At 53.3% G+C, this 22,868-nt stretch overlaps 11 protein-coding genes across 11 annotated transcripts; 5 read left to right on the top strand and 6 right to left on the bottom strand.

Annotated features, from left to right (window-relative positions):
- Window positions 1–80: 80 nt before the first annotated feature.
- CLUP02_05982 (uncharacterized protein) lies at window positions 81–848 on the bottom strand (the record flags this gene model as incomplete). The annotated part of the gene is made up of 3 exons (XM_049284986.1): window positions 81–406; window positions 484–503; window positions 571–848. The coding sequence occupies 3 exons, from the start codon at window positions 846–848 to the stop codon at window positions 81–83; spliced, it is 624 nt and encodes a 207-aa protein (XP_049142129.1).
- Window positions 849–1,157: 309 nt separating this feature from the next.
- Window positions 1,158–2,547, bottom strand: CLUP02_05981 (uncharacterized protein; the record flags this gene model as incomplete). The annotated part of the gene is made up of 8 exons (XM_049284985.1): window positions 1,158–1,255; window positions 1,338–1,511; window positions 1,679–1,729; window positions 1,789–1,955; window positions 2,061–2,216; window positions 2,282–2,364; window positions 2,438–2,483; window positions 2,519–2,547. The coding sequence occupies 8 exons, from the start codon at window positions 2,545–2,547 to the stop codon at window positions 1,158–1,160; spliced, it is 804 nt and encodes a 267-aa protein (XP_049142128.1).
- A 101-nt stretch (window positions 2,548–2,648) lies between these two features.
- Window positions 2,649–3,412, top strand: CLUP02_05980 (ribosomal protein L36e; the record flags this gene model as incomplete). Its single annotated transcript, XM_049284984.1, has 4 exons — window positions 2,649–2,747; window positions 2,862–2,927; window positions 3,032–3,132; window positions 3,250–3,412. The coding sequence occupies 4 exons, from the start codon at window positions 2,649–2,651 to the stop codon at window positions 3,410–3,412; spliced, it is 429 nt and encodes a 142-aa protein (XP_049142127.1).
- Window positions 3,413–3,450: 38 nt separating this feature from the next.
- CLUP02_05979 (uncharacterized protein) lies at window positions 3,451–3,808 on the top strand (the record flags this gene model as incomplete). Its single annotated transcript, XM_049284983.1, has 3 exons — window positions 3,451–3,516; window positions 3,646–3,669; window positions 3,734–3,808. The coding sequence occupies 3 exons, from the start codon at window positions 3,451–3,453 to the stop codon at window positions 3,806–3,808; spliced, it is 165 nt and encodes a 54-aa protein (XP_049142126.1).
- A 30-nt stretch (window positions 3,809–3,838) lies between these two features.
- On the bottom strand, window positions 3,839–5,401 carry CLUP02_05978 (UBX domain-containing protein; the record flags this gene model as incomplete). Its single annotated transcript, XM_049284982.1, has 2 exons — window positions 3,839–5,210; window positions 5,268–5,401. The coding sequence occupies 2 exons, from the start codon at window positions 5,399–5,401 to the stop codon at window positions 3,839–3,841; spliced, it is 1,506 nt and encodes a 501-aa protein (XP_049142125.1).
- A 1,084-nt stretch (window positions 5,402–6,485) lies between these two features.
- Window positions 6,486–7,127, top strand: CLUP02_05977 (proteasome component PUP3; the record flags this gene model as incomplete). Its single annotated transcript, XM_049284981.1, has 2 exons — window positions 6,486–6,917; window positions 6,984–7,127. 2 exons carry the CDS (start codon window positions 6,486–6,488, stop codon window positions 7,125–7,127), a joined length of 576 nt encoding a protein of 191 aa, XP_049142124.1.
- Window positions 7,128–7,411: 284 nt separating this feature from the next.
- Window positions 7,412–10,591, bottom strand: CLUP02_05976 (calcium-translocating P-type ATPase; the record flags this gene model as incomplete). Its single annotated transcript, XM_049284980.1, has 4 exons — window positions 7,412–7,502; window positions 7,561–10,184; window positions 10,253–10,410; window positions 10,474–10,591. The coding sequence occupies 4 exons, from the start codon at window positions 10,589–10,591 to the stop codon at window positions 7,412–7,414; spliced, it is 2,991 nt and encodes a 996-aa protein (XP_049142123.1).
- A 2,140-nt stretch (window positions 10,592–12,731) lies between these two features.
- Window positions 12,732–15,975, top strand: CLUP02_05975 (RhoGEF domain-containing protein; the record flags this gene model as incomplete). Its single annotated transcript, XM_049284979.1, has 7 exons — window positions 12,732–13,204; window positions 13,337–13,544; window positions 13,606–13,926; window positions 13,986–14,460; window positions 14,654–14,743; window positions 14,796–15,017; window positions 15,071–15,975. 7 exons carry the CDS (start codon window positions 12,732–12,734, stop codon window positions 15,973–15,975), a joined length of 2,694 nt encoding a protein of 897 aa, XP_049142122.1.
- A 1,140-nt stretch (window positions 15,976–17,115) lies between these two features.
- On the top strand, window positions 17,116–17,762 carry CLUP02_05974 (shwachman-Bodian-Diamond syndrome protein; the record flags this gene model as incomplete). Its single annotated transcript, XM_049284978.1, has 3 exons — window positions 17,116–17,279; window positions 17,523–17,646; window positions 17,706–17,762. The coding sequence occupies 3 exons, from the start codon at window positions 17,116–17,118 to the stop codon at window positions 17,760–17,762; spliced, it is 345 nt and encodes a 114-aa protein (XP_049142121.1).
- A 2,410-nt stretch (window positions 17,763–20,172) lies between these two features.
- On the bottom strand, window positions 20,173–20,723 carry CLUP02_05973 (uncharacterized protein; the record flags this gene model as incomplete). The annotated part of the gene is made up of 3 exons (XM_049284977.1): window positions 20,173–20,232; window positions 20,289–20,605; window positions 20,666–20,723. The coding sequence occupies 3 exons, from the start codon at window positions 20,721–20,723 to the stop codon at window positions 20,173–20,175; spliced, it is 435 nt and encodes a 144-aa protein (XP_049142120.1).
- An 849-nt stretch (window positions 20,724–21,572) lies between these two features.
- Window positions 21,573–22,203, bottom strand: CLUP02_05972 (uncharacterized protein; the record flags this gene model as incomplete). Its single annotated transcript, XM_049284976.1, has 2 exons — window positions 21,573–21,749; window positions 22,144–22,203. The coding sequence occupies 2 exons, from the start codon at window positions 22,201–22,203 to the stop codon at window positions 21,573–21,575; spliced, it is 237 nt and encodes a 78-aa protein (XP_049142119.1).
- Between the last annotated feature and the right edge of the window lie 665 nt (window positions 22,204–22,868).

The raw sequence follows: 22,868 nt of genomic DNA, 5'->3' as shown, positions 1-22,868 counted from the left end.
CTTATTCTATTCGGGAGTTGTCGTGTCTTCATTACGAATAACTTTCATTTTGCTTTTCCTCTCATCAGGAAAGGTTCTGTTTAGGGCCTACCATCTGTAACTGTAACCCAAGAACCTCTCAGCGTGTGCTCACTCATGTATGTTTCATCATCCATGAACACTGTCATGGCGTCTCTTTTTGTTTGCTTTTTTACGTTCATCCCATGACTACTCTCCTCCGCCCTCTCAACCAACCGGCTGGATGCTGAAGAATCTCGATCGGATGTCGTCCGAGTTGGACTTGCATGCAACGGCTGCCCTCCTTGCACGCCTGTGTGACCTGGCGGCATTGCCCGTCCCGTTCGCGGCACCTCCGTCGCACACCAACGGAACCGCGGCCGTCCCGGAAGCCTCGTAGTCGGCGGCACTGAGCGAAACATGTCAGCACGTGGAACATGGGATTTCTTCACAGCTCTGCGTGTGAAAGAAGAACAGTTGACTTACCCGTCGTCACCAGGGCAAACCTTCTCGATGACTGTGATCGTGCCATTCTGCCAGATGAATTGCACACTAGCGTTGTCGCAAGCGTACCTCGGTGTCCGCCCGTCACCGGACACCGGTACCGATGAGGCGTTGAGGTGGCACTGCGTGTTGAGAACGGTGCTGTCGTCGTTGAAGGTAAAGTCGAGCGAGTCCGCCGTCTTGCCATCCGCTGATTCGGCGGTAAAGTTTTGGATCTGGAAGTCATCGGGTAGGTTGCAGTCTTCTGATGCCTCGACCATGGCCATGAGCTTGTCGGGAACGGCTGACATGTATGAGACCGCGGCCTGTGCCGCGGGGACGGCAATGAGGAGGAGTGACAGCTTCATGGCTTGCGTGTGTTTTGGTTTACGAGCGCGGTATGATCAAGGATTGTAGGTATGCTTTTCTAGACAAAGAGTGCCAACGTTAGAGGAAGAGATAAACGTTCCAACAATTGAGGAGGAAATGGAAAGACTGGAAAGATGGGATGATCAGAGGTCAAGGACTATGCTGATCTAGTAGTCTTGCTGACAGCTGCTTCCCAGATGAACCTTTATTAATAAGGCCCGATTTGAGCACAGGATCACAGACCTAGCAGATCTTCTATGCTGTTCCTTGCAGGAAACCGCTATTCAGGGGTGGCTACGATGACATGGCTAAACTCTCATTAAGGGCGAGAGCAATACGCAGATCCTGATGTAATTGTCCGAGCCGCCCGCGTTAACAGGATGGCTGAGGTGCAGGCGGTTGGCCTCTTAGCTCCATAGTAGGGGAGAAGGGCATCTCCAGCCCGCCATTAAAAATGGACTCCAAGGATACTTTAGTAAAGAACTTACGAGTGACCTTAATGCAGCATATACGAATGGTAGCAGTAGTAGCGGTGATGCGTGGGAGGTTGATGCTCGTCGGTTGGCATTTTTGGTCCTTATTCAGGGGAAGTATTGGACCTGATTGGCTCCTGCGTGTTTCATGTTTCCCAGCATGGCATCCTGCGCTGGTCCACGCCTGGGCTGTTGATCACATCTGAGATCCCCCTTTCTTGGAAGCGGACGCCAACAGCCAAACAACGGCTAAGTTGGGTAAACGTAGATCTGCCCCACTGCCCTTATTGCCTTGCTTCTCCAAATCCTGTTCAGCCTGACATAGGTGGACGGCACTATTCTGTCAAGGGACGTACGAGAGGCTGTGCTCAGGGGGCTGGGGCTCCATAGTCTTGAGTAAGGTACGACTGTGGCTTCAGTGCATGAGGGGTCTGAAATTCGAGGGACTTGGACAATGGCCCCATACTGTAAGGGGGAAACAAGTGATGGAGTGAACAGGAAAGCTTGGACGGACGATCCCGATGCGCGGCTCTGCTGCCAGTGTGAGCACTTTGGCTGGCTGGCTTAGCCAGGCCGTTGAAAGAAGATACAAATGTATCAGGCCCGGCGTGCATCCTCTCTGGCTCGTGTTGGCTGAGCTCAGGTACAGATACGAGATGCATGCAATGGGTGAGTCAAGTTACCTAGACATAGCTTGGACGCAGCGTTCGGTTCCAGAACCGTACCTTCGTAACTTACGGATACACGGCGAGCTGGTTGTATGGGAAAGTCGGTGAAGTGGAAGTGAAGCGTAGAGAATCAACCGTCAAACCAGTGCTGAGGCTTGCGTCCCCATGATGGGCACCACCACCGGCCGTATCTTTGTAAGACGTTGTCTTGACCAACTCCCAATTGCTATTTCCCCTCAACGCTGCCTATCTTGACAAACATTCACGTAAGGGAACCATCCTGTTCTGTACCGATAGACGTGTGTCTCATCGAGGCGTTGCAATGGGAAGAGATTAATCCGTAGAATAGAGAACATCTCGGGGTATTTCGTCTTCTAGAAATGGAAGCCAATCAGAGCCTATCGGGGATAATCCAGCCAACCTCTCTCAAGGACTCCACCACCTTACCCAGCCCGGCCCGCAGAAGCCCCCATAAAATCCAACGACCTGCAGCCTTTGACAAACCCCAAGCCACGTGACCGCACAAACCCACCCGCCGAAAATTCCCAATCCGCCATTGCAACTTTTTTTTCGTAGTCGAATGGCTTTTTTGGCTTTTCCCCCTCCGACCATCACGACAATATTAACCCGACAACCCACCCGTCATCCAGCATTCAAGATGGCCAAGGAAGCGCCCGTCAAGACCGGTCTCATCACCGGTCTCAACCATGGACACGTATGTCGAACCATTACTACCACCGCAACCACTACCGCCGCCGTCCCGACCTGAGAGAAAAGCCCCTCCGAAATTCTGCGAAACGAAATCTTCGAACTTCCGATTATGGAAATACGATTCGATGATGGATACACACATTGAAGAATGAACACACAGAAGGATGGGCTTTTCTGTCGAGAAGGGAAATCGGCGGCACTGTCCCCTCTCCCCCACACCCGCTTCGTCTCACCTCGTGGAGGATCTCTGCACAACGCCTCTCTTCCCACGAGGGGACCTTATTTGCAGAAGATGGACGCTGACCGGTCGTGATTGTTTCGGAAATATAGAAGACCACCGCTCGTGTCGTCAAGCCCCGTGTCTCCCGCACCAAGGGCCACCTGAGCAAGCGCACCGCTTTCGTCCGTGACGTCGTCAAGGAAGTCTCCGGGTAAGTTTCCATCCACACACCATCTCCATGTGTCGTTCACATTATATAACTCTGGACGCACTTCACATCCACATCCAAACCGGACAACAAGTTGCTAACCACATCCCTCCTCCACAGCCTTGCCCCCTACGAGCGCCGCGTTATCGAGTTGCTCCGCAACTCCAAGGACAAGCGCGCCCGTAAGCTCGCCAAGAAGAGGCTCGGCACCTTCGGCCGTGCCAAGAGAAAGGTCGAGGAGATGACCCGCGTCATCGCCGAGTCCCGCCGTGTCGGTCACTAAACGATTTTCTTCTTCGAAAGGAATTCGTCAAAACCAAAATGGGGCGCAACGGGGTTGTTGTGTTGGACTGGCAAACTACTGGGTTTATATGGGTCAAGGGCGTGGTCACAGCATAAAAGTTTGTGGTCTATTTCTAAAAACAAATCAACGGAAGACTCCCCCGTATCATCATGGAATGATGATGCCTTTACGACAAATACCAAAATTTCAAGCACAACTCATTGCTGCCTCAGACTCTTTTCTTTGACACTGTCCATGTTCCGTTCGCTCTGGAGTGATCGTATGCTCTCGTGAAGGCTCTGATTGACGACTTGACCATAGTCTATCTGGGTTACCCTATGCCCCATGAAACTCCAAACCCATGAATACGCTCGCCATGCGAAGATGGCCGAGTAATGCTGCAACATTGTACAAAAGATGATCCGTCTATTTCTTTCCAGGCAGCTTGAGCCACTTGGGAAGTTTCTTCGCAACGCTGCCATCCCCACTTCCCTCCCTCTTCTCAGGTTTCGACGACGAAGCAACAGTCTGCTCCTCATTCGTGTCGTCGCCTTTGGGAATGTCCGGTACTGTGACATCCTGAGCCTTTTGAGCGACGCTACCCTTGAGGAAGGGCTTCTTGCGGATATCTACCGGCACGCTGTCATCCCAGACCAGACTCAGTAACACACTACGCGTGAGCTTGTAGTCGTGTATCAAGCGGTTCTTTGCGCTCTCATCATCCTTAATCATGACCTTGCTGCCGGGTATGACCAGCTTGAAGGGTTGAGTATTGTGTGCCATGACAGATCTCACGCCCTGGTGGAGGGTCGCCCCTGTAGCTTCATGGCCAAACGTCCATTGTGCTGAAGTGTTGTCGGGAAACCGCACCTTCATTGGAATTGTGGTGACAGCCGCTAGACGGGCTTCCTCGGCCTGTCTTTGCGCCTCTAACTCTTTGTCGGAAGGAAGTCTCTTGTTGAGCGCGCTCTGCTGGAGTCGAGCCTGATGAAGCTGGGCGTGGGCGATCGTCGGGGCGTAGTCGTCCTCTGGCACGTCTGCAAGGGCTGCCGCGGGAGTGGTTCCGCTTGGTGCCCGGAAGACGCTGACAGGCTGCAGAGGGTCTGTCGGCTCTGCTTCATCAACCTCCATGACATCTGCTGCCGGCGCCTCCTGATCTGCTTGTTCTTGCGTTGGAGTGCCGCCTGTCTGTCCAGCCGTTGTGCCCTTTGGCGTCTCGATGGCAGTTTCAGCTGCTGTAGACTCTGTTCCCTCCGTGGCGGGCGCCGGAGCTGGAGCCGTGGCCGCCTTCTTCTCCTCTGCCTCAACTTCAGAAAAGAATTGGCTGATTTCCTCCATAGCCTGGAACAGCGTGCGGTCCGTCTTTTTGAACGACAAGCGGATCAGCACGCTGCCCGAATTGTATCCAAGTTGCGACAGTGTCTTCTGGAAGTCCTCAAACGTGGAAAGCTCCCGACCCATGATGTTTAGGACTGGTGTCTCGTAGTACATCTGACCGCTTCCACTCGCGCCTCCGCTTGTTGTTTGCGCAACGCCCCGTGCTGTGATGTTGAAGTTCTTCCCATTCCCAGCGACGCCGCTCTCAAACTGGCGCAGTACCTTCCATATCGTAAAGTCGCTAGGTAGTTTCTCGATTAAACGACCGTTGGGCGCCGAGTTGGCTTCGGGCATCGGCAACTGGAGTGCGACGGAAACGGCTGATGGTGTCTTGGACTTCTGGACGAGCTCGAGTTTGGCGCCGGGGGTGAGACCGCTCACTCGCCAGACTACTGAGAGGTCGACTGTCTTCTGCTTGTGCCTAGCAGATGGTTAGCTTACTGCGAGGAAGGATGGTCTTCAGGGATGAGTAAGGTACTTCAAGAGGTATTTGTCGCTCGAGACGTTGAGCTTCTTGCATGCCTCTTGGAGAACATCTGTCATGTAGGTGCCTGGGCTGACCTTGACAGTAGCTCTCCGCAAATCCGTGCCGATGACCACCACGTGCGACATCGTAGCAACCGAGAGAAGCCGTGGGCGAAAACGCAGTGTCTTATTCTTTTCAACAAAAAGACGTATTCAGTCGTAGTGAAGTTGCTGTTCGGTAAAGATTGAAATCCGATCCGGGGTATCGTGTTCAATATGTTGTTGGCGGGGTTCAAGTCTCGGCGGGGGGCGGGCGTTGCGTCAAGCTCAGGTGGTGGTGTATTAGTTACGTAGAAGTTGGCGGAAGGACGACGAAACACAATGTCAGGAAGTCCAGTTCGGCCTGATGTCCGGGACAAGTGTATACTGGACGTTCTCAGCCGGCCTTAAGTAAAACCTTGTGTATAGGTAATAATAGAAATAAGAAGCTACGGACAGTAAACAATCGTTTCTTAGTTGAATCGTCAAGGTGAATGAGTCTTACTCAGGTACAGGTAATTCAGGGAGGTACGTAAGGCTGGGAAGCAGGCAGTCAGGGTGCTCCGTCAGCAGAGGCGACGGGAGCCGGGCCCTGGCCGGGGAGGGGAGGTGGGACGTGCATCATCGAGCACCACCACGCTGAAAGCTGCTGAAGCCAAGCTCAGGCCAATCAGCGAGCTCCAGCTTGCTGTACGTGGATTTTCCGACCGCTTCGGCCGCGCCATGCGTGTTTGCCTTGCCCTGCAGTAGCACCCAGCACCCAGCAAGAGCAGGCAGGTAGCGCTACACCTCAGCATTCCGCATCGGTTCAACGTCAATTGCAGCTACAACCACCACCATCACCACCAAACGAACTCCCCATCTACGACGACGACGCCCCCCACGGCCGACCCTACGATCCATCACGAAATAATCACGGTCAAAACCACAACCTTGAGAATCTCTCAAACCATACCAGAACCCAGCGGTCACTCGCTTTAAGAGCCCGAAATGGTGCGCTTCCGTCATTCCCCCTCCCCTCCTCAGCCTCGAGATGCAAAAGGAAACCCCCTCCAGCTAACCAAAGTCCCAGAGCTCTCCCTTCTCCATCAGTTTGTCTTCCTTTTAACCCCCATATAGGCCCTATCTTCTCTCTATCGAATCACCAATTCCTAACCTCCTCTCCCTCTCAGATGGCGGTGCTTGCGTCGCAATGGTCGGCAAGGACTGTGTCGCAATAGCCTGCGATCTCCGTCTCGGCCTCCAAGCCCTCACCGTCTCCAACAACTTCCCCAAAATCTTCCAGTACGGCGACGTCTTCCTCGGTCTCACCGGCCTCGCCACCGACGTCACGACCGTCGGCGACCTCTTCCGCTACAAGGTCAACATGTACCGCCTCCGCGAGGAGCGCAACATCGCCCCGACCACCTTCGCCAACCTCGTCAGCTCCTCCCTCTACGAGCGCCGCTTCGGCCCGTACTTCGTCTCCCCCGTCGTCGCCGGCCTTGACCCCAAGACGGGCAAGCCCTTCATCTGCGGCTTCGACAGCATCGGCTGCATCGACTTCGCCAAGGACTTCATCGTCTCTGGTACGGCGTCTGAACAGCTGTTCGGCATGTGCGAGAGCTTATGGGAGCCGGATCTGGTACGTGGCATATGACGAATCAATGATCCAGGAATTCTAGCAGAAACTAACGTGGACGTCGCACAGGGCCCTGATGAGCTCTTCGAAACCATCTCCCAGTCGCTTCTGAACGCCGTTGACCGAGATGCACTATCCGGATGGGGAGCGCACGTGTACATTATTGAGAAGGACAAGGTCACCAAGAGACTGCTCAAGGGCAGACAAGACTAATTCTTGCGGAGGAACTCGGTGTTGAGGAAGAGAAAACTTGATAGAACCGCTACAAGTGGACGGGTTCTACCTAGCTTGTACCAATAGATGGACGTGATCCACTATGAGATGGCTGCCGAAGCCTGCATGAACTAGACAAATGACCTTGATTTACATCCTTATTTGTGACTTTAATGCCTGGACGTTGGCTGCTGTGGTCTATGTACAGCTCTGTGCAATGTTGCCAGGGCTACTACTATGGTACAAGTGATCTATGGTCTAGCTTTGGGCTGGCCTCTAACCATCTAATTCTCCTTCTTTGCCTTGGTAGACTTGATCGCCTTCTTCTGACTGAAGTACGATCTCTCAATAGCCTTGAGGACCTCATCAATGAGACTAAAAAGAACAGAGTCAGCAACAGTAGATGAGCGAGCGAGAATGATGGTCGACTTACATAACAGGGGCGCTGATGTACAAGACCGCCTTCCACTCCAACCAGTTCAAGGGAAGGATGGAGAACAGGTTCTGGAGGAAAGGAGTGTAGAGCAGGGCGAAGTGGAGAGCCATTGAAAGAGTAATGGCATAGACGAGCTTCATGTTAGCCCAAAGAGGCAGGGACAGCAGAGACTCGCTCGAGGACAGCGCGTTCATGGCGTTGAACATCTCGATGACGACCAGAATGGAGAGCGAGACGGTCGAGGCGGACTTGGCGGAGCTGTTGGAGAACATCTGGCAGCCAATCTCAGGGAAGTCTGCAGAGCAGCGGTGGAAGCGGGAGAGGTGGTAGAAGCTGATCTGAGGACCCTCCGGGTTGTACATGAACCACCAAGCATAGCCAGCGACAGTCGCAACACCAACGTAAGTACCAATAACCAGGTAGCGGAAGAACAACCAACCGCCGATGAGAGGCTCGTCGCGCTTTCTGGGCTGGCGCTTCATAATGTCGTGGTCAGGAGGGTTGAACGAAAGAGCGGTGGCGGGAAGACCGTCGGTGACCAAGTTGACCCAGAGGAGCTGGACGGGGATCAAAGCCTCCGGCATACCGAGAGCGGCAGTGAGGAAGATGGAGACAACCTCACCAATGTTGGAGGAGATCAGGTAGCGGATGAACTGCTGGGTGTTGTTGTAGATGGAACGACCCTCCTCAATAGCAACCTCAATGGTAGCAAAGTTGTCATCGGCGAGAACCATGTCGGCGGCGAGCTTGGAGACATCGGTGCCAGAGCCCATGGCGACACCGATATCAGCCTTCTTGAGAGCGGGAGCGTCGTTGACACCATCACCAGTCATGGCGACGACCTCTCCCTGTTGCTGGAGAAGGTCGACAAGCTTGGACTTATGGCTGGGCTCAACGCGGGAGAAGAGGGATGCGTTTCGGGCAGCTTCGTTTGCCTCGCTGTCGCTCAGGTTCTCAAACTCTCTGCCAGTGAAACTCTTGCCCTTGAGGTCTTCATATTCGTCAAAGACACCAATCTGTCGGCAAATGCTCTCAGCGGTGTTGCGGTTGTCTCCAGTGATGACAATGACACGAATTCCGGCATTCTTGCAGTGGCGGATGGAAGCGGCGACTTCCGGACGAGGAGGATCAAGCATACCAACCAATCCGAGGAAGGTCATGTTCTGCTCAATCTGGGCGTACTGTGCGGTAGACTTGGCTGACTTCAAGGCGGGGTTCTCACCAATGTTGTCGACGCTGGCGAGGGCGATGACACGGAGACCACGGTTACCGTAGTCAACAACTTCCTTGGCGATCAAATCGGCGAGCTTGCTGTTCAGGGGCTGGCGCTTTCCGTTGGCTCCAACAAGAGTGTGGGTGCAGCGTTCGAGGACAGACTCAGGAGCACCCTTCACCAGGAGCTTCTTCTCTCGGCCGTTCTGAACAAGGACGGACATGCTCTTGCGATCTCTGGAGAATTCATAGGTAGACAGACGGGGGAGCTGGCTCTCATACTGAGAGCTAGCGTAGTGAAGACAATCCTCGGGGTTGCTGTTGGAAGGCGCACACGGTCCAAGCTTCTCAACAAGAACTCTCAGAGCGCCCTCAGTGGGCTCACCGACGTTGGAGAAGGTACCCTTGGCCGCATCGTAGGCGAGCTTGGAATCGTTGCACACGGCGGCAACCTCAGTCATCTGGCGGACAGTAGCAGAAGAACGTGTAAGATCGGTGGCCGTCTGGCCTCTGAGAGAGATAGAACCCTTGGGGGCAAATGTGGTGCCTTCGACATCGTGCTCAACGAGGTCTGATCCGTTCTCGCTGATGTAGACAAGCTTGCTGACACTCATCTGGTTGGTGGTGAGGGTACCGGTCTTGTCGGAGCAAATGACGCTGCAGCTTCCAAGGGTCTCCACGGACGGCAAGCTTCTGACGACGGCATTCTTTGCAGCCATCTTGCGAGTTCCAAGAGCCAAGCAGGTAGTAATGACAACGGCGAGACCTTCGGGAATAGCAGCAACACCGAGAGACACGGCGATCTTCAAGTAGTAGATGGCACCCTTGGTGAAGGATCCGTGGCTGGGGTCGCTGAAGTGAGGGATGTTGATGAGCCAGACGAGGATGCAAATGACAGTGATAACCTTTGCGAGACTGTCGCCGAAGTCGTTGAGCTTCTGCTTAAGAGGAGTGGGCTCGGAGATCTGGGCGGTGATACTCTCATGGATGTCGCCAATAGCGGTTTGGGAACCAGTCAAGACAACGACAGCCTTTGCGCGACCAGTAACAACAGTGGTTCCAGAGAACAACATGTTGGTCTGGTCTTGCAACACAGCCTTCTCATCCTTGACAACATGATCGCAGTCCTTGCCAACACTCTCGCTCTCTCCAGTCAAGATAGCCTGGTCGACGTTGAAGCTGTTGCTCTCGATGGCGATGATACGGCAGTCGGCAGGAATGCGATCACCAATGTGGACGGAGACGACATCACCGGGGACGAGCTCCTCAGCCTTGACACGGGAGACTTGGCCGTTACGGATGACGTTGGCAGAGTTGGCAGAGTACTCCTGCAGGGCGGCGATGGCTTTCTCGGCGCTGCTCTCTTGTGAGACACCGACGACGGCGTTGAGGATGAGAATGGTCAGAATCTGGAAATCGGCATTGTTAGCCGGGCAAAGTCTGGGCATTGTGGGTATTCGCATCCAAGATTACGTACCACAGCTGGGTCGACGAAGGCGCTCCAGCCTTCCTCGTTGTCGAAGAGCGCCAGAACGAAAGAAACAGCGGCAGAGCCGAGGAGGATTATGACGAGTTGGTCCTTGAATTGCTCGAGAATGAGCTCCCAGATGGGCGTCGGAGGTTCTTCGGGGATGACTGTGGACGGACTGTTAGCACGAAACTATCGTGGGTTTCGGGTCGAGTCGCAAAGCTACTTACCATTCTTGCCATGCTTGGTACGCGAGGCAATGACTTGATCATCAGTAAGGCCGGTCTTGGGGTTCACTCCCAGGGTTGAGAGGACCTTTTCCGTGGGTGAAGCGAATGCGCTCTCCATCGCGAAAGCTGCGCTGCGCGCGGGACTTGTCTTGTCGAGGAACCGTCACTATCTAGCCGAGTTGCAGCGGCCGTCGGAGTCTGTTGTCGAATGGGGAAACGGTGGACACGAAGGAACTCTTCAAGTGGTGTTGAAGAGAGAAAGGGAAAACCGAGATCCGAACCTTGTGAAAGAAAAGGCTAAGGATGTAAAGGAGAAAAAGAAGAAGGTGCTGGAAAAGTTGCGATCAAACAGACAGCGTATCTTATTGCCGTTGCGGTGGGGCAGGAAGCTGAAATCGTCGCCGAACTCCCACTGGGATTCCAATACGCTCTACGTGTTCGTTCAGTGTTTGCCTAGCAGTAACAGTGCGGAACGGATAGCTGCCCCTTCTGGAACCTTTTTTTTGGCCGTCGAGGAAAGATCCCGAGCTTGTCCTTTTAGGGCTAGCGCTGGTGGGGGAGCCCCTGTAACAAGAAACAAGACTCCCAAGGTCCCAGCAATTCACCTGTGCGTCCCTGTCAAACTGGCCCGTATCTGTCCATATCGGGGACCAGCCACTGCGGCCCCGACGCAGACAAACGTGGGGCAGGGACCAATTAAAACCACTATACGGAAGCCGATAATCCGGAGCGTAGGGCAGAGTGGAGGGGGAAAGGGGAGCTCTTTGACAAGAACCTGGCAGCCTGGAAACGATACGGAGTACGTACCCGCCTAGCTGACCTGATAAGCTTACACACTGGTGCGACTAGATACAGTGCTGACTGATCATTTATCGGAAGTGCCTGGTGTGCCTGCGTTTCGTACCGTGTTGTGCCTGAGTGGCACGGGTGGTAGAAGTCCCCCGTAATGACATAATCACCTTGTTCACGTGACTGGCTAAAGGTTCCCTTTCTGATTGAGGCCTGCCGTCCCCGTCTCGAGTGGACCAGCACTAGGCCGCTCCGGAGCCACTTGGGGCGCTCGCGCCGAGCCCGAGTCAGGGTTGAGGAACGCCGCCAACGTACGGAAAACGGCCTGCATCCATTGCATCCACATCGTCCGCATGTCTTGCGTAAGGCAGGACGAAGACGTGGGTCATGGAGGCGACTGACACCCACTTTGGAGTCTCGGGGTATCGAGATCACGTCTTCCATGCAGTCCCGCCAAACACTCATAGTCGAGCGATATGGACAACCCGTACCGTCAAGCCACCGAGACTCGTGTGGTGGGCCGCGAGACCAAACGTTCGGTCCAGATCAATAGACGACTAAATCACTAGACTGGCGAAGAGGTTTCTTTGTCTCCCGCTCGCTACGCCGCGCATCAAGACATGGCGCTCATGGCGCTGATGGACCGCGGCCCGTCACCGCAATGTTGAGTTTTTCACTCTCGGACAGACCATGCTGAACCAAAGTCTGCATCGAGCTTCAGCAGGAACTCCGAACCGGCGGCAGCTTCGTCTTCCGGCAGAATGTGTGCTACGATGGCATCCAATTCGCGTCCAAGACGCAAGATCCACGGATCTTGACCCGACAACGATGCACACTAGAGACGCGTTCTCTGGCCCGGCGGGCAGGCTGCATGTCGCAGCTGCATTCCTCCCGACCGGCTCGTTGGTAGATTCGCCGGGTGCGACTGTCCACAGCAGCTCCGTACCACGCCGTGACTTCTCACGAGAACTGAGCTACCGTATGTAGAGCTTGATCGTCGTCGGCATGTAGAGGCCGGCATAGGAAGAACGATGAATGTTGAGTTCCAGCTCCGTGGTTCGGCCGGAGTCGTCCCTTCGGCCAACAGTCCGCTTTCCTTACATATTCTATGGTGTATGTCTAAAGCGCCGTGCCTGCTCCTCCTCTCCTCCTTCCTCGGGCCCTCCTCGTCATTCGTCTTGAAAGAGCTTTCCGGCCTCGAAATCCTCCTTCCCTCCTTCGTTCTAGTGACCCACGCTGGCTTTCCTCCCGTGCCTGGACTAAGCAATCCCACGCCGTCCACTGGACATCATCCTCTTCTGCCTCAACCCTTTCGAGCTTCCCACAGCTGGCAGTCCCAGCAAATTTGCATCGTTCATCTCTTGGTGTTGATACCATACATCATGTTTTGAATCCTCTTGGAACCGCTATTGCTTCCTTTTTTTGGTGTCTTGGAACCCAGTCTTACCTCCTCTTTCTTGGACGTCGCAATGGCATGGCCACCACCACCACCACCAGACTCTGCATCTCTTGGATCTTGCTCTCGCTCCAGCTCCGTCCGAATCACCCGTAAGACAGATTGCGCCACATCGTATCCCCCATCGCCCGGGTCACAGCAAGATTCCATCAAGTCTAACGAGGTCTTTGAAAATGTCGACCTTTCATCCAGTCTCGATGGTCTGCACATCAACGGTGTCGAGGCTTGGAATACTTTGAGCAGCATGGCTGTTTTAGGTTTAGAGCCCAACAGCGGCGACTCCCATGACGATCTCATTCCATTCCCTCGGGTATCAGTTGATAGCAGCAACGACGACGATCATGAGCATTCGGACTCGGACACGTCCTCCAGACGAGGTCCATTTTACAAATGGATGAAAACTCTCCATCGACGCGCCAAGCAGCGAGCACAGCCTATGAATGGAGACGGTACCCTACCCTGGAAGCTCCTAGATTCGGCTGATAGGTCAGCACTTTCTCGGAGGACTCGCCATAGGAGATCATCATCAGGTTCATCATTCGGATTTGTCGCTGCGGTGAAAAGTGCTAGTGTCAGTCTTGCTAGCGGCAGTGCTATCACACGCCCTCGACGCAACAGCCGCCGCTCGCTGGCCTATTCCAAAACCGAGCGCAGCAGCAGAGGTTCTTTCACCGCGACTAGATTTTCAGAGGACAGTTGTAATGCCGAGTGGCCAGCTCAGGTTGACCCGTTGGCAACCGAACGCGCTTTGCAGCGTAGACGCATCTTGGAGGAACTCATCAGCACTGAGGAAGGTTATATTGCGGACGTCCGCTTCCTGATGAACGTAGGTCGCCGATGCTGTCCAAGGCAATGGTCACGAACGTAGAGAGAACTAACTTTGTTAGGTTTACATTACAATTCTCGCTTCCCTGCCTACTCTACCTCCGGGGCTTAGGTCCTCGATCAACCGTAATCTCACAGATATCGTTGAACTCCATGAAGAGCTACTGGGCGAGCTGCACCGCGCTGTACCGGACTCAGAGTACACCCAGATGGAGATCCCGTCGTTGCCCAGAAAGCCCCCTAGCCGTGGACATCAGCGAATGAGGAGTCTCGATTCAGTGCCAGAAGACGACGACAGGGCCATAAGCTGGCTTCAAGAAGTACCTGGTATGATATCTGAAGCACAGGTTGCTGGAGATGTAGCGAAGGTGTTCAGTAGAAAGGTAACTGCTCGAATCCATATATCACCACGGCTGAGCGTCATTGCTGACCTGTTTTGCAGATGAACCGCTTCTTCATTTACGAGGAATACGGCGCAAAGTATGAAATGATGATCAAGGATGTTGCTTCGGCTCATCGGACTATGCCGCAATGGGATACGTATCAGAGAGGCATTGAGACACTCGCTTCATCGTTGGGCTCTGCGAACAGTCATGCCGACCAGGCAAAGAAGTCACTGACTATTGGAGATCTCCTTGTCAAGGTCAGCAATGTGCTCCAATCGGGACCAGACGTGGTGCTGATGAACTTTCAGCCAATCCAGCGGATCTGCAAGTATCCTCTGCTTTTTGCCGAACTTCTGAAGCACACACCTGTGGCAGACTGTCCGAACTCCCACATGGAGGTTGAAAGCGCTCTTTTGCGACTGCGAGAGGCCACAGCTGAGATCAATCGAGCGACGAACGACAGGCGAATGAAATCCACGCTGGAAAGAACTTGGGTTCTTCAAGACAGACTGGTCTTCCCGGAGCAGGTAAGTTAGTATCACAAAGCGCTCACGGATTTAAATTAACAGCTTTGGGAAGAAACTCGATGCAGCGTCGAAAAACCGGATCAGGTCCTTTGGCCATGTTGAGCTTTGCGGTGCACTGCATGTTTGCTGGCAAACAAAAGATGGCGCAAAAGGACAGTACATGACTTGTCTCCTCTATCACAATGTCTTTTGTCTAGCTTCAGCCAGCAAAGTGGACCAGATCTACACTATCCAAGCGTGTATCAACCTGGCCAGCATCAAGATCGAGGAGGCGGATAATGGGAGAGGTTTGTGGCGTTTCCATACGAGTGCCCGAGTATCTCTGCTAACAATTCCAAGGTCTTCAATGTCATACAGCTCCATTCTCATGGAAACTTGTTTTTGAGTGCGATTCCCAGCTATACGAGATACTCATGACTGCCTGTTCGCCTCGAGAGCAAGAAGAATGGCGAAGCCGGTTGTCGGTTGCCAGAACGGGAGAGCAAGAGCAGATCGACCCTAATCTGTACAGCTCAATGTCTTTGAACATGAAGAGTCTCGGTACGGTGTTTAGAAAACCAGGTTTGTCCAGTTCCCCCAAAAGTCTTCGGTCCAAGTTATTGACAGCTGCCCAGGCACTGTTGCCCGTCGGATATCGATTCATCGCGCCACCACAGTTGGCCCAAAATCGCCCTTGTGTCAGGTCATTTTGAAGAATACTAGTGTTCTGCGAGACAATTCAGATGCCGCATCCACTACATCTATCAATCGCTCGCAGTCGCTGCTCACAACGAGCCCTCGCATTCCAATTCTGGCACCTCCACGAGGCGAGAGAGCTCGACTTGAAGCTCTCATGTCTGACATCTGGAGCCGAGATATCCTCCCGTTCCCCGGTATGACTGGTAGATCTCGCTCTGAACACTTGGTTCGAAGTTCTGCTAGTACAATGATGCGGAAGCTCAGCGTTGCAAGCATCGCCAGCTCTTTTGCAAAGAGGTCCAACAGCGTTGCAAGCATGGGGAAGCTCGTCCCTGACGAGAATGTGGGAGAGAAGCAAGAAAACGCGCATCACGGACATGCCTCCAAGCTTTGCGAAGAGGATAGTCCGAATATTGCACACGGTCTCGACGACGAAGCTGGTGAAACAGCAAAGACTCGCTTGCCCAAAATCGACGACGATGTCGAGGTTATAAGCACGGTTAGCGCTCCGGCGACCCCGATGTTGAATCCGGCCAAGATTCTTGTTCATGCAGATCCAGTCGAACAATTGCGGCTGGAACACATCTACTCTGGGGACGCGTATACATCGAGACCATCCATTTTGCGCACTGCGTCAGGAAACAACTTGCCGAGAGTGCGTCGAGACCAGATTTCCGACAGAAAATCACCCTGTCCGTCCGAGAAAGGTGTTTACCGGGAGCATCAACATCGAGCACCAAAAGGGCCCAAACTGTCCCACAAGGCGTCGATGCGCTGGGGCAAGGCTGGCACATTGAACAGAGACGATTTGGTCCAGGGCATCCGAAGCTTCTTTCGATGAAGACCAGCCGCAGCATTTGGCCTTTAGTCGGCTTCAATGGATGAATCATGACAGATTGACTGGAATTGAATGCGAAAGGTGGAGGTGCACGTCACTATGTTACGCCCATTGGCTATATTCATTGAGAAACTCTGAAGAGGGGAAAAGCACTGAGTTTATATGGAGGTATTCTTAGTTCTGATTGTTTTTGTTGTCGAGTTGACGAGAGTATAATGATACCCCTGCGTTAAATTGCTCATTACCCACCGCAATAAGTTACGCAGTCTCGAAGTTACACCAGATGATGTCAGTGATGCCATCGTGAGGCTTGACTCCTGGTAATGCCTCTTTCTGCGGACGTCCGTCTCCATGTTTGGACCTTCTTGGGAAAGTGGATGTTGAGCTCCCGTAGTGAGCCCCACCATAGCAAGCTCCCCTGGCCAGTGAGGTGACTTGCATTGATGTAAGGTAGGTACCTCGGGACATCGAGGGCGGTTCAGTTTGCGCTGTGAGAAAGGGCATGGCAAGGTACTCAATAAGTAAGGTAGGTACTCCATACTTTGTGCCAAACGTTTCCTTCCCCATCTGGATCATTCCAGCCGCAAGTTGTCGCAACGTGTAAACACCCCTTTGGCCTACTTTCCTTGGTCTGAGATTAGCGGTGACGTACTACAGTGGTGCGATGCAGGAACGCTCAGAGTTCCCGGTACCTAATGGGCGAGTTTGGCGACGTGCCTGGACCAGCTGGGCGATGCACGGAGCACATAGCTGCCCCGCTCCCTGCCTGGGCAAGCTCCCCAATGGCGGGGCAGTGATGAAAGGCAGTCGTGTGTTCCCGCACCTATGACGTACCTTCCAAATCACGAGCTTCCCAGCTCCCGCCCTCTCCTCGTAGCGTAGCTGGGGGAAGCTCCTCCCCCTCTTCAGCTTTTCCTCATATTAAAAGGCTGCGGCATACCTTGAGCTCCCACCTGTCTTCTCCTCTTCAGATCAATCAACCAAACAAAAACATCCTGAGATACCCGACGACATTTCGTCTTACACGCACATTCCTACTACATTTACAAGACCTCCATCGAGAGTTCATCATTCAATCACTTACCAAAACACACTACACTCCTACACACCACCACCACCACCACCACCACTACAACAGTCAAAATGGTTCGCGGCGAGGCTTCCCAGACTAAGGTCCACTTCAAGGGCCAGGAGGACGACTTCATCATCTTCGTTGAGGACCCCGAGCTCTACAAGAAGTGGAAGACCGACAAGTCTGTTCCTCTGGCACACTTCATTTCCTCATACAAGATCTTCGTCACGCACAAGTAAGTTGTAACTTTGCCTTCTTCCTACCTTTTCCATTCCATCACCAGGGCTTCATATGGTTGTCTATTCACCATCTTTGGCCCAATTGGATTTGAGGCCTGCCATTGCAATGGCTTCGGCCTATGGCAGGGCGGGGGAGCGTTCGGGCCTCCAATTGTTTGCTTCCCAACATGCTACCGACACCTACTTGGCCTACCCCGCATGTCCACACATTACGCACAGCGGCTAACTCAATGAATTAGGCAAGGTGCACAGGGCCAGTACGATGCCGCATCCAAGTCCACACTCGAGAACGAGTTTGGTACCAGCGTCGATGACGAAGTGATCAAGCAAATCCTTGAGAAGGGTGACACCCAGAACATTGAGGTCAGTCATACGTTGGACACACCACCTCAAGTGCAATCCACTGACAATGATATCAACAGTTCCCCGACCGCCAGGGTCCCAAGAACGATTCCCAGGGCGGCATGGTTGCCCACTAGAGGTCTTCCAACTCCCGCAGTCGCGTGAGGCTAGACGTGAGGGGCGGCATTGTCGCATCAGCTCGGCCAACATCTTACAGAAGGTTGAGGCCCAATGTGAGCCGAAACCGACGATTCCCTGGCGCTCGACGCAGCTGTGGTCAAAGACGGGCGTTTCTGTTTTGAGGCGTTGAGGTTTGGGGTGGTGTGTGCAGCGATGGCAGCGAGGCATTACGCTCGACGGAGCACGCCTAACAATGACGATCCGAAAGAAGATGTCTTGAAGGGGAACATTAATCGCGTTCCCATCAACCAATTCACATGCAACGGAGGATGATGTACAAGGTGTGATAACCTTAAAAAATCTCCTTCGAGCCCGGCAAGGGTTCAACATCGACGCCATGGTCAAGCATGGGGTCGATTGCATGGGTTTACTTAGCGAATAGCTGAATATGAGCACATGACTTCTCTCCATCGATTTTGTCCTTGCCTGCACCCGATGATTATGAATGATTTTGACGTATGCACATTTAAGGGGTGTTTGATCCATTTGCGGTGCAAGTAGTAAGAGTGCAGAAAATCTTCGCAGTACACGAAATGTAAGAAGCTTGGGTAGTAAGTCAGTCATGCCGTCAGATCCGAAAACTGATCGAGTCGACTGGCTATAGAGCAAGCTTTCGCGATATGGTTTACCGACCTGGCGATTGATCAAAGTAAGCTCTTTCCGACGGCTTGGTCAGGCTTACTTCATGTAAATTGGGCCGCCAGGAACGGGCAGGACACCTGGTCTATATAAAGATGGTTTTAATGTATTCGAATATGTGCAAGGCTGTCCGAAAAGTGGAGATACGAGTCGTTTGGGGGCCAGCGACGGCGGCCCCCCCGTTAGCTTGTCCAGCCGTGTTGTTAATCGTGCTGGACCTTGCGTCGTTGGTTCCTGTTGGGTCGGTGGGTTTTTTCTTCTCCCTCTCTCGTGGACTCGTGATGTGGTGCGCGCCCGTTTCTAAAGTGTTTCGGGGAGCCGCTGCGGTGCCTTGGCCCCCCCCGACCCCTGCGTAGCCGCCCCCTCCTCGCCTGTCGCTGTTGCCTCCACGCGCCTCAAATTCTGAAAGGGATTATTTTTCTCTTTTTTTTGTCGTTGGGGGGACGTTGTATGTGCTGTATGTGCTGTATGTGTGTGTGGTGTCACTGATTACATACTTTTAGGTCATCTACACACACGCCCTTTTTCAGGTGAGAATGAAGGTTCGATGGAAAGCCAAAAAAAAAAAAAATTTGTCGAAGAAAGAAACCTTCACGCTCCCGTAAACCATCGGTTCCCTTGGCTGCGAAGGAAAAAGTCAAAGTGCGAAAGAGAGAACAGAAGAAGGCGCCAAGAGCTCACGAGACCATTACGGGTCAACGGCAACTCTTTTTTTTTTTTTGAAAATCTTTCTCTTGACATTTTTTCTGAATTGGTCAGTCCCGAGAGGTAATCTGAGAGGGATGAACCCCATGTCGTGGTATGCCATATGTCACCGGACGTTAAGCTTGTTTGCCGAGATTGCCGTCACATCGTGTCAGTTGATGATGATGGGGGACAAATTGCAATTGGAGGGCTCATGTTTTGGGACTCATTCTTGGATCTGGTGATTTTTTTTTCATTGGAAATTTCTTGTCTTGATATTAGGTGTAGCATTGGTTGCTTCGGTCTCTATGGACCAAGGCCACGTCTCTTAACAGCGTTTTTCTTGGGCGGCGGCTATTCCTGGCAGAATCTCTCTCTCCAGCGTCCGCTCTCTCTCGCTCTCTTCTCATCCCATCCCCCGAGAACCAGAATCCCCTCATCCCGATATATTTTTGAGCCGAGCTTCGGGATGATACAATCCAACCTACAGAACATGGGAGGTTGCATGCTCCAAAGCGAGGTGCCAAGGAGTCTCCTGTCTCTGGTCCTGCGGCTGCCCCCAACTGACCCATGCCCCGGTCAACGCGCCACCCACTGTGTGTAAGTCCATGGTAAGCCGATACGAAACAGGACGAACGACGACCGCATCCACCCACCCACACCACCACCACCACCACAACTGCCACGAGAAAGTATGCCCACGCTGAGATGACTTGAAGAGGAAAAAGGCTGAATAAGGTTATACCGTTATCGAGCCGCTGTAACCGAGAGTTGAGGAATAATCATGTAACCCTTTGTCGTCAGGAAGAACGCCGATGCTGGATGCCGTGATATCGATTGGGATCGTTATAAACATGAAAGGAAAAAGTAGTAAACAAGTTGTCATGATAGCTCAGGGAAAGAACGGTGAGGTCTCGTCGATTCTCCCGAGTTTGCTTGGACTTGCTCGCCATGGGGTATACGGGAGTCTCTCAGACAGGTAGATGAGTGTACCGTGCGAGGTCGAGACGATTGTAACCGTGGCGAAGAAGGGGCGAGAGCAGTCTATACGCGAGAGCCATTGCGGCCTCTTTGGGGAAGGGTCCAGGGCTTAGCACAAATGATCTGGATACAAAAGTCAGTAAAATGTATAATGAGGTATAGATTTCATGCAAGCGTACCTCTCCTTCGCTGTAAGCCCAAAAGTAAACAACCAACCCGACAATGTAGTAAAGAGCAGAGTTGGTGCCCTGGTAGATGAGGGCGGCGGCGAGGGTGGTGAGAGGGAGGATGATGAGGCGGAACTCGAGACTGCGGTGGATTGCCGAGCCGGCGATGAATCCTAAAGGCCACTCCAGGGCCACCATGAACAGCGCCATGAGGAGATTGATAATTTGTAACACCGGCACGGGCTTGACAGCTGGGTCCAGCGTTTTGGTCAAGAAGTCCCAAAAGATCTTGGGCCAGAAGAAGCCCTCGAGAGCAGCGGCAAACTGGTCTGTTCGCAAAAGGTTAGTATTGAAGGTGCTTTGGCCCTCATGAGAGAGATCCAACTTACAAGCTGCCGCGCTCATAACGATGAGCCGAGCCCAATGGTTCTTAATAAGACGACCCATCTTTCTCGATTAAATAATGTTGTTGACTTTTCGGGGAGCCTTCTTTTCCGCTCTCTTTCTGATTGCTCAGTTGTATTGTGAAATCTTTGATCCCTCTTTTTGCCTGTTGCGTTGGTAACCTGTATTGCGACCCTGCTGTGTCCGTCCTCTTTTCCCAAATAAACCCGTTGAACCAGTGAATGAAAGGAACGAAGGAAGCGGTCGTCGAGATCGGAGCCCTCTCGTGGAATAAAACGGGTAGTGGTGTAAAAGGCGACTAGGTCGTAAGGCAAACCGTGCAACGGCGAAAGGAAAGGAATAGGTACCGGACCTGCGGGTTGAAGAAAGAAGTGAAGGCGTTCGAACCGAAGAGTGTCGATATTAAAAGAAGGATATCGACAGGCAAGTGCGCAGCGCTGGCGAGGAAAGAAGAGAAGGTCAAGAGGAAGGACCAGAAGTGTCAACCGATCAATGAGGCGGGGGAGGACGACAGATCTATATTGAGACGAGAGAGTCGGGATGGATGAGACGACTTGGACTGAAGGTGGCAGACCCAGACCAGGGTGGGCGGATACTGGTGTGTGCCTGGCTGTGTGAGAGGTGGAGGACGATGTGGGCTTGGTCCAGCCCAGTGGGCAAGACGCCGAGCCGCACAGAAAAGCTGGTTGAGGCTTGTATCAGAATGGGCCCCGGGCTAGCTTGCTGGGCAGGGTATCAGTGTCGGGTGTTTCTGGCTCGACGCTGGAGCGAGTTCTCTAGAGAGCCAGGTACGAGCAATCTGATCTATGATGACAGCGGGCATCCGAGCGGCATTGAGACGTTTCTTGTTGCGCGAGGGGTCTTGGTTCTGCTATAGACCAGCCAGCAGAACTAAGAGGCGAAGCCAGGGGTCAGGTTGGCGTTGGTGATGATGTTGGTGGAGGTGTTGGTGGAGGTAGTGATGGTCAGTGTTGCAGGAAATGTGGACAGCAGTGACGGCGTGGTGTGTGATGCTCGTGGACCAGGATATCGTAGGATCTGAAGGCTGAAGCTCTTTGCGTTGAGGCTCTGTGGGAGTTATTCTCCTAGTGCCGGGAGACCGTGGTGAGGTACGGGGTATGAGGCAGTAGTCGGGATGGTGAAGCGTTGTGGTGGAGTATTTGGTACGTGATGTTCGTCAGGGATCTGTGCTCTATCGCCCCCGTCGCATGAAGCTTGTTTGATGATCAGACAGGACGGCTGTCAGGGACACTGGTGAAGCAAGGAGGTGGAAGAGGGACAGAAACGATGGCTGGTCGCACACGCGAAAGATGGAGGTAGACGAGTTTTAAGAAACGCCAGCTTTTGGGAGTCTGGTCGGATGAGAAAACCGGGGTAGAGTGATCTGGTCGGTCCATCTAGGCGGGATTGGATGCAAGAAAGAAGTGCAGTGCAGAAAGCGGCGCAGAGAGCGGCATCATACGTCCGTCTGGCATGGCAGCGTTACGGCGCTACCATACCCGCCCGACCCAGCCACGGCCATGGCCGGTCATGGAATTTCAGTCGAGAACCAGTTGAAAGTGGTCACACAGGTATTGGAGAAGGGCGACTAGACACTAGAGGTAGCTCAGCCAGGGCCCCAGGGAGGTTGAAGCCGTCACTTGACTGCATGATGGGGGACATGCTTGGGTGAAGGATGTAGGCGAGCGGGTACGGATGCAATGTTGCCCGGGATGGGTGCGCGAGGCCAAGGCACGGTGAGAGAGTTGAGGGACATTGTTTCCTGCAAGCAATATAGGTAGTGGAGGACGTGGCGAGGCGCGGGGCTAGGCGACTTGAGGATCGGTGTGCGTGAATGGCTCGAACAAGTAATGAGAGAATATCTGTGAGGTAGGTATGGACTATGGAAGTTTTGGTGTGCAATACGGATTGAGCGAGTTGACGAGGTCGGAGGGGCTTGGGAAAGGGTCGAGTGACAGAGGTGGTTAACGCATCGACGTGATTGGGCCCGTACGCACAAGCCGTGGGCGGTTAGAGAATGAGCTCAGGCCAATAAGACCCCTTGCTGCTTCTCCTCTGGCAGGCGGAGAGTGGAGCGCACCTGCCAAGGGACCAGGGGTGAGACTGGGGCCGTCTGGTGTGCCGTCAGATCATCGCATCCCTCCTCAGTACTTGGGACCAGAAGGAAAGGACGAGATGGCTACCTGA

Source organism: Colletotrichum lupini, chromosome 3, assembly GCF_023278565.1.
Source record: "Colletotrichum lupini chromosome 3, complete sequence".
Taxonomy (NCBI): Eukaryota; Fungi; Ascomycota; class Sordariomycetes; order Glomerellales; family Glomerellaceae; genus Colletotrichum; species Colletotrichum lupini.
This window is presented reverse-complemented; position numbering and strand designations above follow the sequence as displayed.